The following is a 13,050-nucleotide window of genomic DNA, read 5'->3' as shown; positions in this document are numbered from 1 at the left end:
CCCTCCTCATCATTCTCCACATAATTGCTGACATAAACACTCTTGAAAAAATGATTTTTAACTTAGCCACCTCACTAGACATATGACAAGAAAATAAATGATGTTAATCTCACATGACACTCTACATAGATCCCACAAGACAAGAAAATAAATGATGTTAATCTCACATGACCCTCCACATAGATCCCACAAGATGGAGTGCCCCACTTTGAGGTTCTCTCCCCTAAATGGAGGAGAAAATGAGCAATGATAGAACAAGAAGAATAATGTTTTTGTCGAGTCAGCGAATGACACCGATTGGAGAGGAGGTGGTGAAAAAGGTGAAAGCAGAAAAGGCGTGGCAGAGAAAACGGGTAAGGGTGAGGACAAAGGTATGAACCCATGCTTCCACAGGGAAGACGACAACAGAGGAAAGAAAAACAAATCACATGGTAAATATCCTAGAGGGTCCGCATCTGCACCAACAATCAAATTACAGGTATGAGGAGGTAGTGCCAATCGAAATTCGACATCTATTGTTCCACTCTCAGCTGCTTCCTCAAGTGGGTTAAGTGGGACGGTGCCTGAAATTGATGGATTACTTTGCTTCCCAAACAAAATCTGTTGCCAAACTTGGTAATTGCCAACGATCTTGGTAACACGCGTCCTTCTTCGCTCGCTTGCTTCATTCTTTTCATCTTCCCCTGAGCTCACCTTTTGCCCGCCTTTAACTCTTAATGGGTCACCCGCTTCCTATTCTCGCCCTTTATGCGGAATTAACCCAATCAACAGGAATTCTGTGCTTTGAGCATAGCGTGATTGTTTCCCCTGATTTGTGTTTGTTTTTGGGGAAGCGGATTGTACATTGTGGCCTCGTTAAGGAGGCCCATCAGACTCAAATTACATCTCACATCCACGATATCAGCTTGTAAAATCATCTCGTGGATGAGTCTGAGAGGAGTAAATCGTTTCCCAGCTTGGGAAACAGCCTAATTTCACCACTGCAAACATGAAAAATCATTTTTCGCTGGGTTAATGCAGGTGGTTTTAGGCCAAGATGATGCATTCACTTGGGTTTTGTTGCTAAACAGAGGAGAACCTAAGTTTGAACACTATTGCTGTAAATTGAAGAATCATCCCTGTCGAGATCATGCGTTGCGTGCATACAGATTGGGAGCGAGTAAACAGTTATAATCTGCTATCCAACTGGGGTGAAGGGAATCCACAGACTGTTGTTTTCTTCTGAAACAAGTAGCCCTGTTTAAGACAGGTGCGATGGTGTCGCAGCTAATTGAAAGATTGAAGAGAAACTGAGAGGAGAGGGATGCAAGAGTTGTCCTGATCCGCCAGTAATTTGAGACGAATTACGATGATGCATCTGCTGGAAAGAGATTGAATTCATGTGATCTGCAGCGCCAGCATAGGAAACTGATCAATCTGTGGATGGATGACTGCTTCAACGAAACGAGTAAGCATGGATGAAGAATTGAAGAGTGATCATGAACAGGAAGCGGGTGCTATAGCCAGGCGACAGAGGACAGAAATAAGACGCTTCAAAGTTATGTCAAACAGCGAGAGTCTTGTTGAGCCTGTGAATAAGCGTTCCCGCCCTTGTTCTGGAGATTTTAAGCCCTACTCTTCTTCTGTTTATGTCCCAAGCATATCTTCCTCCTCCGCTTCCTCATCTATCCAAAGCGTGGTAGATCACTACCCTCGTCATGATGATGACAATGAAGACGGTGAAGGAGAAGGAGAGTGCATTCCTCTAATTCAGACTGACAAAATGTTTGAGCCTCCTATTTCTCCTGCTTTGCAGCAGGATCTGATACCAAAAGGTTGTAATTTGTCTACCGGCAAAGCTGACGAGCAGGAAGGAGGAGTGCAGGAAGAGGGCTCATCAACAGTGGATGTGCAAAACATCAGCACCGTCACCTCATCACCATTTGATTCTGAAGAAAGATCCAACTGTCTTTGCAGTTCTGTCACGAGCAGTAACTCCAACACAGAACTCAATTGCTCTTTATCAAAAAAGCATACAGCAGAATCTCCTCTCTGCACCGAGTCTGTTGCAAATATATTGAATTCTCCTCTAGAAGAATCTTCTGTTGCTGCCTCTGGGGAGCAGGAACTTGTCAGTAGCTTGGATCTGCTATCTGGACAATCTGATCCTGAGGCTGTTGCTTCCACAGATACAGAGTCTATGAGCATTTCTGCAGCAGTTTTGGTGCCTACCACCAGTGGATCGAATGTACTTGGAGCTAAAACTAGATATGTTGCCAATAATAAAGCTGTTCCTTGGGGTTCTGTTTCCATTCGTGGCATGAGGGCAGAGATGGAGGATGCTGTGGCGGTGGTTCACAACTTCCTGTCTGCTGCCTGTGGTAATGTTGGCAGGTGTGTTGCCTGTGGTCCGGAAAAGGCTAATAGAACTTCTGCACTTCATTTCTTCGGAGTCTATGATGGGCACGGAGGTCCCCAGGTTAGTTTGAAGGTTATAACTTTTGTTTTTGGGATGTATGGATCACTAGGTTTTGATGCTTCCCACATGTCTGCAAGTGGAAAGAATCCCCTGTTTTGGACTGTTCACTGCTAGAACTATAAAACTTGTTCAAGCCAATTGACTGGAGTATTATTCTTGTAGGCTGCTAATTTCTGTAGGGATCGTCTTCACCATGCACTTGTTGAGGAGTTTGAGGTGGCGATGAATGGTGGGAGTGTTAACATGGAGAACAATTGGCAAGGGAATTGGGAAAAGGCTTTTGCTAATTGTTTTCACAAAGTCGATGCTGAGGTTGCAGGAGCAGCTTTTAGAAGAGATAGTGATGGTCAAGCAGTGATTGAAGAATGCGTTAGAGATCCTATTGTCCCTGAAACAGTTGGATCCACAGCTGTGGTTGCTGTAGTGGGGCCCTGTCAGATTATTGTTTCCAATTGTGGTGATTCAAGGGCTGTTTTATCTCGTGCAGGAAGAGCCATTGCACTTTCTGTGGATCATAAAGTGAGGCCATTGCTTGTTGCACAAATTGCTGATTTACAATTTGAATTTCGTTGCTCTTTCTGTTGCATAGTTTCATTAAACTAAATTGAAGAGATTCTGAAAGAAATGCTATATAGATCTGAATTGAACATTATTGCAGCCTGACAGAGAGGATGAAATGGCAAGGATCGAGGCGGCAGGAGGCAAGGTTATAAACTGGAAAGGTTATCGTGTTTTTGGAGTACTTGCTATGTCCAGGGCCATTGGTACAGCACTTGTTGTTGTGGTTAATGAGTATATTCATTGTTTATGGGCGCCTCAGTTTTTTCAGTCACTGTTTGGGAGAGAGTTCCAATCCTATTTGTTGCTTTTTAACTGGTGAGTTTTAATTCTTGTAGGTGATCGATATCTGAAGCCATCTGTTATTCCCGATCCTGATGTTACATTCACCCAGCGAACAGAAGAAGATGAATGCTTGATACTAGCAAGTGATGGATTATGGGACGTCCTATCAAATGAGGAGGTTTGTAGAGTAGCACGGAGATGCCTTGCTCATGGTTACAGTGGCAATGCAGGCTCATGTTCTACTGCAAGGTATCCATCAGCACAAGCAGCTGCTGATTATCTGTCTAGAATAGCTCTAGAGCGCAACAGCTATGATAACATCACGGTTGTGATAGTGGATTTGAAGGCAAGGAGAAGGCGTCAAACAAGAAGCTGAGAGGCACATTTATTTTGAAGTATATGTGGCATGGAACTGGAAGATTTGATCCAGTTTCTCCATTGTGAAATTTGCAATGGAGATAAAGTGTATATACCCATCCAGCCTTCAAAGTTTTACCAACAATTGCTGTATTATATGCAGTTTCAAACAGAACTGTTTTAATTTGATTGACTAGATTTCATACAGCCGTTCTCCTGTCTAGAAAACAAAGATTTTCATAATTATATTCATTGTAGGGGAAATCCTGGAGGAAACCACTAATGTCTTGACAAATTCATTCAATGTTTCATTCGGGATTTCTCTTTTTGAATAGAGCCTATGTTACCGAATTGGCCAAAAACCTAGACGTACCTGGGTTCGATTCATTTTAGCATCGGAATCGGTTCGATTTGTCTATGGATTCGTTCAAAGCACATTTTTTTGGTGTATGGATTTGTTTGGAGTCATTCTTGAGTGTATGAGGGCAATTTCAGCCATGTCGAGGTGATTCCAAGGCAATTCCAATAGTGGGCAACAATTTCATTGCATTTTGTTTTGACTTTTGACTATCGAAATTGCTCTGTAACCCTAAACTGATAGTAAAACTCAGTTTCATTCTGTTTGACGAGTAACAAACAAAGAAAAAACACCATTTGACAAGTAAGCAACTACATTAAGATTCACAATCGCCAAAGCAAACCACACAAATTTCCAGTTATTCTGTAGCCATTTTCACATTCACATTCACCAAAGCAAACAGCACAAATTTCCACTTATTCTGTTGCCATTTCCACTTTTTGAAGAGTCAGATAACCAACATATTTTTATTGGGAGTGGCAGTGGGCTATTTGTGATTCTTCTTTATCTCTTTACATCATCTAATATGATAACGACATTAATTTTAATGAAGAATTATTTAATACTTTTGTTTATCATATACATATTATATGATATTTTAAACTTAATTTTTATATATTTATGATTCTTAATATTTCATGAATGGACAAATCATGAACATACCCATCCGTCCAAAGGAAAAATTCTCCACAAACATGGGCCCTATTCTAATTTGGAAATTTAAGATGAACCTTCCAATTTAAAGCAATGCAAGCTGTACAAATGAAAAGTATCTTGTCAACCAATATTAATATTTGTACATTGCATTGAACCCAAGTTCACAAGGAATGAGGATACCAGACTGGCATATTCATGAACTGAATGACTGGGATGAGGTTTCTGCAGATATAAAAAAGGCAATTTTCTCATTTCTTGCTTCGACTATTGCTGCATAGCAGCTAAAGGATGGCATTATTGAAGTGCATTCAAAAGTATTTGGAAAGAAGTACAGTAGTTATCATACAAATGATTACTGATCCAGTAGCGATTTATAAGTGGAAATTTTTAACATCATGGAAACTCTTTGGGTTTCTCCATACAATCCACAACATTAGGAGATTGGTTGTGATGCGATGTTAAAACCATTGGCATAGATGTGACATTGGTTTAGTCTATCAATAAAACTTTGAGTGATGGTAATGAAACAACCTTTCATTTGCGGTGCCATCCATGGTTTTGAATATGAAACTATATGCAGCTTCACAAATTTATTTTGGGTATGGGTGCCTGTGACATTTATATAATGTGACTGTTGTTTGGCACTGTTTAGCAATGTCAGTGTCATGGAAATATTACTCCTTGTTTAAACATCATTGTTGCAGGAAATATTTACTCCTTGTTTATGCTCAAATGATAAAAAGGTTCCTATTAGCCAAATGTACACCGAGAACATTGTTCACAAAACAAAAGAACTTATAACACATCAAAACAGTAGTGGCAAATTGAATCCTATAACTCTATTTCCTTTAAATTATGTTTTTTTTGGGTTTCTTCTTTATTCTCGGATATCTATTTATTTTAGAGAAAAAGTGATCTCTTCATGCTACTTGATTATACCTATTTATTGCTATTCTGGAAGCACACTGAAGGCCAGCTAAAGATAGTTTTCAACTTAAGGTAAAAGAGGTAAAAGAATATTTGGTTTGCCACCAGTTTCAAAATTCTATTTGCTCAATCACAATCTAAAAACCGAAAAAAATATGCTTTGATCCTAGCTAGTAGCTTTGGTTGCAGTAGTAAATTGATTTGAATCTTAAAAAAATGCATCAACCAACATGGGCCCATTACTGAAATTGTTTGGCTCATTTAAAACCTGTGTAAAGTCCTGACAACTTTAAAAAAAATCAGTCATAAGAGGACGAATACAAATCACTCACAAAATTCAATCTGCTAATTAAAATGAAAGCATTAGTAGTCTCACCTAAACACGTACCTTTTAAGCTACCTCTCTACCCATTTATAAGTGAAGGATGATGAGCATTAATTTATGTAACAGTTATTTATTATAAATAGTAGTTTTCAATTACATTTTTGAATATATATATTCTCAGAATCAATGATAAATGAATGCAATGTTTTTCTCTCAGTGTCATTCAGATGGATGTGTCTATTCTAGTTCCAAAACGGCAGTACGAATTGACACGCGTGTTAGTTGCGCGTTTTACACCGTCGATTTTGCAAAAACGGTTGCGATTGACTAACACGTCGCTATCACATTGTATGAAAGATCTGTTTTGAAGTCAGAATAGCTTCGGCCCATCCAGATTGATATATCTATTGTTGCTTTTTTCTTTTATTTTTCAAAGATTGCCAAATACAGTGTCATCCAATTCGATATGTTCTACTCCATTATAATTCATCAAGTTACTGAAGAGCTAACTCATATTTCAAATGCTACACTCCATCCTCAACAGATCATTCAAAACCTGCAGAGAGTGCGTCTTTGTCTGTATACCATAACAAATATGTTTTGATTTAGGGTACATGCCCGCTATGAGTTGGAGCAGTGCAGAGCGTGATCTTTACACCGGCAGTGTTTTTGTTTGAAGACTGAAACCTGTGCGGGTTGTGCGATATTCGAAGGATGTTGACTGTGCTTGAACCGAGGAATTCCCATTGTAGGTAATAATTTTGAGGCTTGTGAAATTTGTAAGTAGAAAACCTGTAACTCCCATTTGGGCGTGCGTTATAAATGTTCATTTTTTCCACTCACGAAGACAGTTTGGAATTTCGTGGATTTTGGTGTTACAATTTTTCGTCCTGATCTAATCGTAGAATTTTCAACTATCATATATTGTTGGAAAGTTCTAAATGTGACTTTTAGGGAATATTTCGATTTTTGATCAATTTTCAGTCTATGGGAGTCTTTAGGTGCCTCAAATTTGACTTTGAACATTTTTACAAAGATTTTGAAAAATCAAAATATTAATATCTCACAAATGACATGATAATGAAGTGATTTCTTTGCTATTGACTTCATTTCACCATTCAAGAAGTTTGTGTAAGTTTTTGTGTCCATACGTACATAAATGTCAACTTACTAAAAATATTAACCCTGCCACTTTTAACCCTTATTGAAAAAGAAACAATATTTTTGGGTGATGAGATTACTCTTAACCCTGGATGCTCGTGCATTATTGAAGCTTCTATCAGTGACAACAATGATGATAGTTGTAGACAACTAAATAATGCCACATTCACCCATTCATCACCTAGGACACACATTATTAGCCATTTGTGACCAAGGACTCTTAATACCTAATAATTTAATAAAATAAGAATTAGTTATTTAATTAAATTAGGGTATCATTATCCATTTATTTATGCATATTTATCCAATTATTTAGTTATTATCCATTGTCCATTAATAAATTAATTTAATATTAATTTTCACCTCTATTCACCACAATTTTAAATAACTAATTATTAAACTACCAAAATCCATCTCATCTTGATGACTATCTAATTCAATCGATTCACTTAGACTTACTCCCAATCTCACTCTTCAATCAAATCTACTTCACTCATTTGTACAATTAGTTAACCATTTCATGCAAATAGTCAACTCCCTTCAATTCTTTGTTGCACTCAATTAAACTCCTTCATGTAGCAATTAACTCATCAATCAAATCTATCATATCCCTAGTCAAATTAAGTTGAGAAATAATAATCATTTTAATTAAACATTAGAATAATGTGCAACTCTTCCATGCTTGCCACATTTCCTCATCAATTCCTCTAATCATGGGTCAAATATGCGATTCTAGATTGAATTTTATTCATTTATTCAATTCTTCTAAAAATCTATAAATTAAACCCATTATTCATCATTTCACAAACATTCATTTTCACATCTATATCCCATCAATTTGATATATAGAGAATGCCAATATCATGTTGGTGAATTGAGGACCCACATTTCAAATCGAGAAAAGCTCCAAAGTATGCATGGTCTAAGGTTTGAATGTGTATAATTTGAGTGTTCAATTGATTTAGTGAACTTGATGTGAATCTATATATCTTAAGCTTGTACTTGTGAATTTTCATGAGTTTGATCTTACATAGGTGAATTCTTTTCTAAGGTGGTCCTAAGGCTTAATTTTTTATAGGAGCATCATATGACAACATGAATGCCATGAATACATCTAAGGGGACTAAGAGATACATTTTGACATATGACTCTCTATATTTTGGTTATTGTTTAATTTGATTATAAAAAAATAAAAAATAAAATATTTTCTTGAAACCTTAGTATGGAAATTGTATGACCACATTGTTGTATCATTAGATTCTACAAGACTTAACATGTATTTGTTTTTTATTGTAGTTGTATACATAGAGTTGCATACACATTGAGGGTTTTAAAATGCATGATGCCTTGTAAAAGATATACATAATTTGTATAAGTTGGATATGTACAAAATTGTAGAGGTATATCCACAATGTGGATGTATATACACAACCTTGGATATATGTACACAAGAATTGAAAAGTTGGTTCAAATATCTATGTTATAAATCAAACCATATTTCTATATCGTGTATCCATCATCAAGTAAATCCTTCAAAAGTTGTTCTTTATTTTTTAGTTTTAAAATACTCATAACTTTTACATACAAACTTGAATTTCAATGAGTAATATTTTTAATTGATTAAAAAATCACAAGAAATCCATTGGTGTAATTTTTAAAACTATTTTGTGAATTTTTTTTTATGATTTTGGGCTAATCACTAGTATGCAATATATTTGATTGGTTGAAGAATATATTTGAAACTACTAATTCATGGTTTTGCAAGATGCATGGTGTTGGTTGAAAATTTTGTACACTTGGGGAAATATACAAAATTGTTGCTTCAACCACAGTGTGTGAGTATAAACTCTCATTATTAAGGGAAGGCTCCCCCTATCTATCTAATACTAAAACTAAAGTAGGATGGAACAACAATCTTTCTTCTTTTTTCAAGAAAGCCAATATCCTTTTCTCTTCATACAAAAGTGATAGCATTTTAACGTAAAACAATAGTAACAAATTTTGAAATAAAATAAGAGAAAGGAAATGAAGTTTCCTGAAAGCTCAAAGACTTCCGTCACTTCCTTCGGGACGGGACAACAATATCAAGCTCAAAGTCTTGGATATGTGAAGTCCTATCTACCCTTTTCTATACTAATAATAACAAGAACAAAATATAACAACACAAAGTCTTAAATAACTTATTCCTTTCTACACAAAACAACAAGAACTAGTGTGAGCTCAAAGTCTAACAACTATTTCCTATCACAAAAACTACTTCTAATCTCTCTCAAGAACAAGTGTAAGCACAAAGTCTTACAACTTCTCTCAATAGAACTTCTATTCTTACTAAAATTAATCTCCAATACTTGCACCACAAAGTCTGCAAATCAAATTTGATTAAACTCTTCAAGAAACACTTGCAAGAAATATAGTATTGAACATAAACTCAAGAATGTAGCACAAAGTCTCAACACTTGAGTAATCTTCTTATATTCCTTTCAATTCTTCAATTTACACATTAAATTTCAAAGACTTCTTTGCTGCAAATTTAGCAGAGTTTTTGCTTGCTTTCTCCAAAAAGATCCAGATTACAATAGACCCCCTCAATTATTTATAGGAGAGGAGCCTTGAGAAAAAAGTGGGAGGATCCCAACTAACTTGAGAAATTCTCTCAACCACCATGACCTATTCAACAACTAGCTAAGACTTATTCAAGGTTACAAGTTCTATTCTAAATTGACTTGTAATCAACCTACTTGTAATTACAAAAGTGCAAGTGATGTCTTGCATTTTACAAAAATGCTTTTACAAGTAAACATGTTAAAAAGGAAATTACAACCATGAAATTACAAATCTAAAAATACAAATAAGTGTTGAAAAACACTTAAGTTGCAGCATGTTTAGACATGAATCCTTCGAACTTCTGGATAACCATTCGTAGCTCAGTCGGATTCGGCTCGTGTGTGTTCTTGGCAACAATCATGGTCTTCACAATGGTATCATGGCATTGAAGAAGTATAGGGTTATTCTTCTCCAAAGTGGATTGGATTTTTTGCAAAAAGATTTGACATTTCATCAAAACTTGAATTGAGGCAGCTGAAAAATTTGATCACTTCTCCACTCATTATGCATCTTCATCTGCAGATCTGTGAGAACTTCTTCTTCTGGTAGCAACTCCCCATACTGATCCATGATATTGCAAGAGGCCTTCTCACGGCGAGAAACAACACCTTGGAATACTTCTACTCACAATCTCATAGTGTCATCCATATCTTCAATGAGGGATTTGAGAAAGAGGCCTTTGTTCTCTAGGATCTCCTCAAATTCTAGATACATGACCCTGGAAGGAATAATGTCATGCTCCTGAAGAATACTCAACTGTTGTTGAGGCATCTTGCGCCAAATTGTCAAGATACCTTCAACCCTTTCCAGGTCTTGTTTGAAAGTCTCGGAAGCCTGATCCAACTTTCCTCCAATGGTTTCTAACTTAACCATCATTTGGAATATGTCTTTCAACACTTGTGCACATAGATCATGAATATGATCCACTTAAGAGTCTAACACTTGTACCTTTTGGCAGCTCTTTCAACTCCTTGGACTGGTTCCAATGTACTTGTGAAAGTTCAAGGATTGCTATCTTCACTGGAGGACTTGGTAATCTTTTGGATTGCTGCAACAAGTTGCACATTTTCCTCTTCTAGCTTATCATTCTTTGCTAGAAGTTCATCACACTGCTGCACCAATGAAGCTATAGAATATTGAGCATCATGTTTGACTACTTCATGTGTTTGTTTTCCCAACTCACTTCTTGTAATCTTGTAATCAACAACTTGCATTTTTTCCTATGGATTGTCTACAATTGGCTCAAGAATATCGACCACCTTCATCTTGTCACTATCAACTGTAACTCTTGAGATCGTCTTAGCTCGTTTGGCAATGTTGGGGTTTTGATTGCTTGAGATGCTAGAAATCAAAGATGTCAGGAGAGATTTCTTGCTTCTTTCTTTTAGGCGTAAAAGAACTAAGCCATGGAGGTAAAGTCATCAACTCTCCTTGAGAAACAACTGAAAGTGAGGGAGAAGCAGTTTTTGTTTGAACAACAGTCATCATCCTGGGAGAAGTTATTGTTTGAACAACAACTATAGACTACTCATTAGTCAAAGGCCTTGATGATTGCATCATGAACTCATCAAAACTAGAAACAAAAGTATCAATCCCTGACAAAGGGTCATATGCAGGATTATCCTCAAAGATATTCATCAAATTCTCTTGAGGATGATTAAGAGATGGCTCTGCTGCTGAAATCAGAATGACCCTCTAAGGAGATCCACCCGCTGAAACAAGAACCATAAGAACAGTGGAAAAAACATCAATATTCGCATCAAGAGATGACATAGGTAATTCCAAAGGAATCTCAGGGGGATCTTAATGAGGTGATTATGAAATGGATGACTCAGGAGCATTATCTTATTGTAGTTCCTCCTCTGGATCTTCCACATCAACTACATGAATATGAAGCCGAGGCTTTTCTTTCCCTTGAACTGTCACTTCTTTAGGAGGAAGTACCATTGCTTTACTAACCTTCAACTTGATTCTTATACTTGAAGATGATTCACCTTCCTTGTTGTCTACTTTGATTTTAGACACGAGTCTGACAGGTCCTGTAGAATCGTCTTCTTTTCCAATCTTGATCTTAATGAGTCTAACACCGTTACCCTTGAGCCAAGTATTGGTATTAGCGAAGATAGGCTGAATTTTATTAGGAATGGAAGTGCATTCCTTATGAGACCATTGAATAGATGGAAGTGGTGCTTCATCAACTCTCTTTTCAACATATTCAGGATCAAGTACCTTTCCATCATCAATCATTCCTTCTGGAATGTTTACCTTGTTCAGATCAACAATCTGCTCAAGAGTGAGCCCACAATAATCCATCTTACGAACCTCCTTTTCTGTACGAAGATCAACCCAAATGTCTTCTATTTGATACACATGCGTGAAGGACTTTTTGATCTTCTCCTTCATGCCTCGGTAATCAAAATCTACTCTTGGCTTGAACCTCTTGAGTTTTATTTCCTACATTTTGATCTCCATGGCCTTCGCTTTGGTGGATGTAATGAGGGAATAATGGCCAATTTTCAATGGGTTATTTGTAGAAATTTTCATTCCAACCTTATGTTTAACAGATTGATGTGTATGGACAACCATGATTTGTCTTCCCAACTCCATAAGAATGATTTTATTAGTTGGATATCTAGGAAGCATATATGGTTAGCTGCTATATCATCCAACTCTCATGTAAGTGAAAGTTGGGTAATGAAGGAACATGCAACCATATTCATTCACCTTCTCCCAGGGAGAATCTGATACTCTCCTATTTTTCAATGTCTTAGCAAACAAGCATATATAATGACCAAAGAAGGCATCCTGGACCCTCTTGAAGTGAAATTTGCTAGGTCTCAAAGGCAATTGGTCATAGTAATCCCACACCGGTGGGTATAAGTGAGCGATCACCTTTGGTAGAAAGACTAGGGATGTGTTTGGGTGATGCTGCTATATACACCAAATATGCGTTCATGTAGAATGTCATGGTGGAAGGAATTGCTGCAAGTTGTTCACAAAGGGTATCACTGATGATTTGACCCAAGAGATGTGTTGAGACTTCCTTATGGGCATGATGAACTTATACATCCATGGTTCAAAATCATTAGAATGTTCTAAACCCATCATCCTGTTGAGAAGAGTGATTGTGTCTCTGATTTCCCACTTGAAATCACTACGGTACAACTTTTCCCACCTTGTAAAAGCAACTCATGGCTCACTAATCCATCTATTGATATGGCGTTTGCAATCTTTTTCTCTTGAAGCATAATACTCAGTTGCACTATCTCTGGAGATATCTATGTAAATAAGTGTCCGTGGTATCCTGAAAACCTTCTCAATAGTATCAACATCAAGCCAGATTATCACTTCCCCATCATC

At 37.0% G+C, this 13,050-nt stretch overlaps 1 protein-coding gene across 1 annotated transcript; it reads left to right on the top strand.

Annotated features, from left to right (window-relative positions):
• Nucleotides 1-477: 477 nt before the first annotated feature.
• On the top strand, nucleotides 478-4,050 carry LOC131079754 (protein phosphatase 2C 50). Its single transcript, XM_058017788.2, has 4 exons — nucleotides 478-2,458; nucleotides 2,621-2,977; nucleotides 3,117-3,222; nucleotides 3,355-4,050. The coding sequence occupies exons 1-4, from the start codon at nucleotides 1,427-1,429 to the stop codon at nucleotides 3,675-3,677; spliced, it is 1,818 nt and encodes a 605-aa protein (XP_057873771.1). The 5' UTR covers nucleotides 478-1,426; the 3' UTR covers nucleotides 3,678-4,050.
• The last annotated feature ends 9,000 nt before the right edge of the window (nucleotides 4,051-13,050 follow it).

The sequence above is a fragment of the Cryptomeria japonica genome, chromosome 6 (genome assembly GCF_030272615.1).
Source record: "Cryptomeria japonica chromosome 6, Sugi_1.0, whole genome shotgun sequence".
NCBI classification, from domain to species: Eukaryota; Viridiplantae; Streptophyta; class Pinopsida; order Cupressales; family Cupressaceae; genus Cryptomeria; species Cryptomeria japonica.
The sequence above is the reverse complement of the archived record's forward strand: the minus strand, read 5'-3'. Positions and strand labels throughout refer to the sequence as shown.

Bases quoted from the DNA above. Each gene is read 5' to 3' on its own strand.
- LOC131079754 (XM_058017788.2), top strand. From the start codon at position 1,427: ATGACTGCTTCAACGAAACGAGTAAGCATGGATGAAGAATTGAAGAGT. The intron at 2,459-2,620 runs GTTAGTTTGAAG...TTATTCTTGTAG, and splicing joins ATGGGCACGGAGGTCCCCAG to GCTGCTAATTTCTGTAGGGA. The intron at 2,978-3,116 runs GTGAGGCCATTG...ACATTATTGCAG, and splicing joins CACTTTCTGTGGATCATAAA to CCTGACAGAGAGGATGAAAT.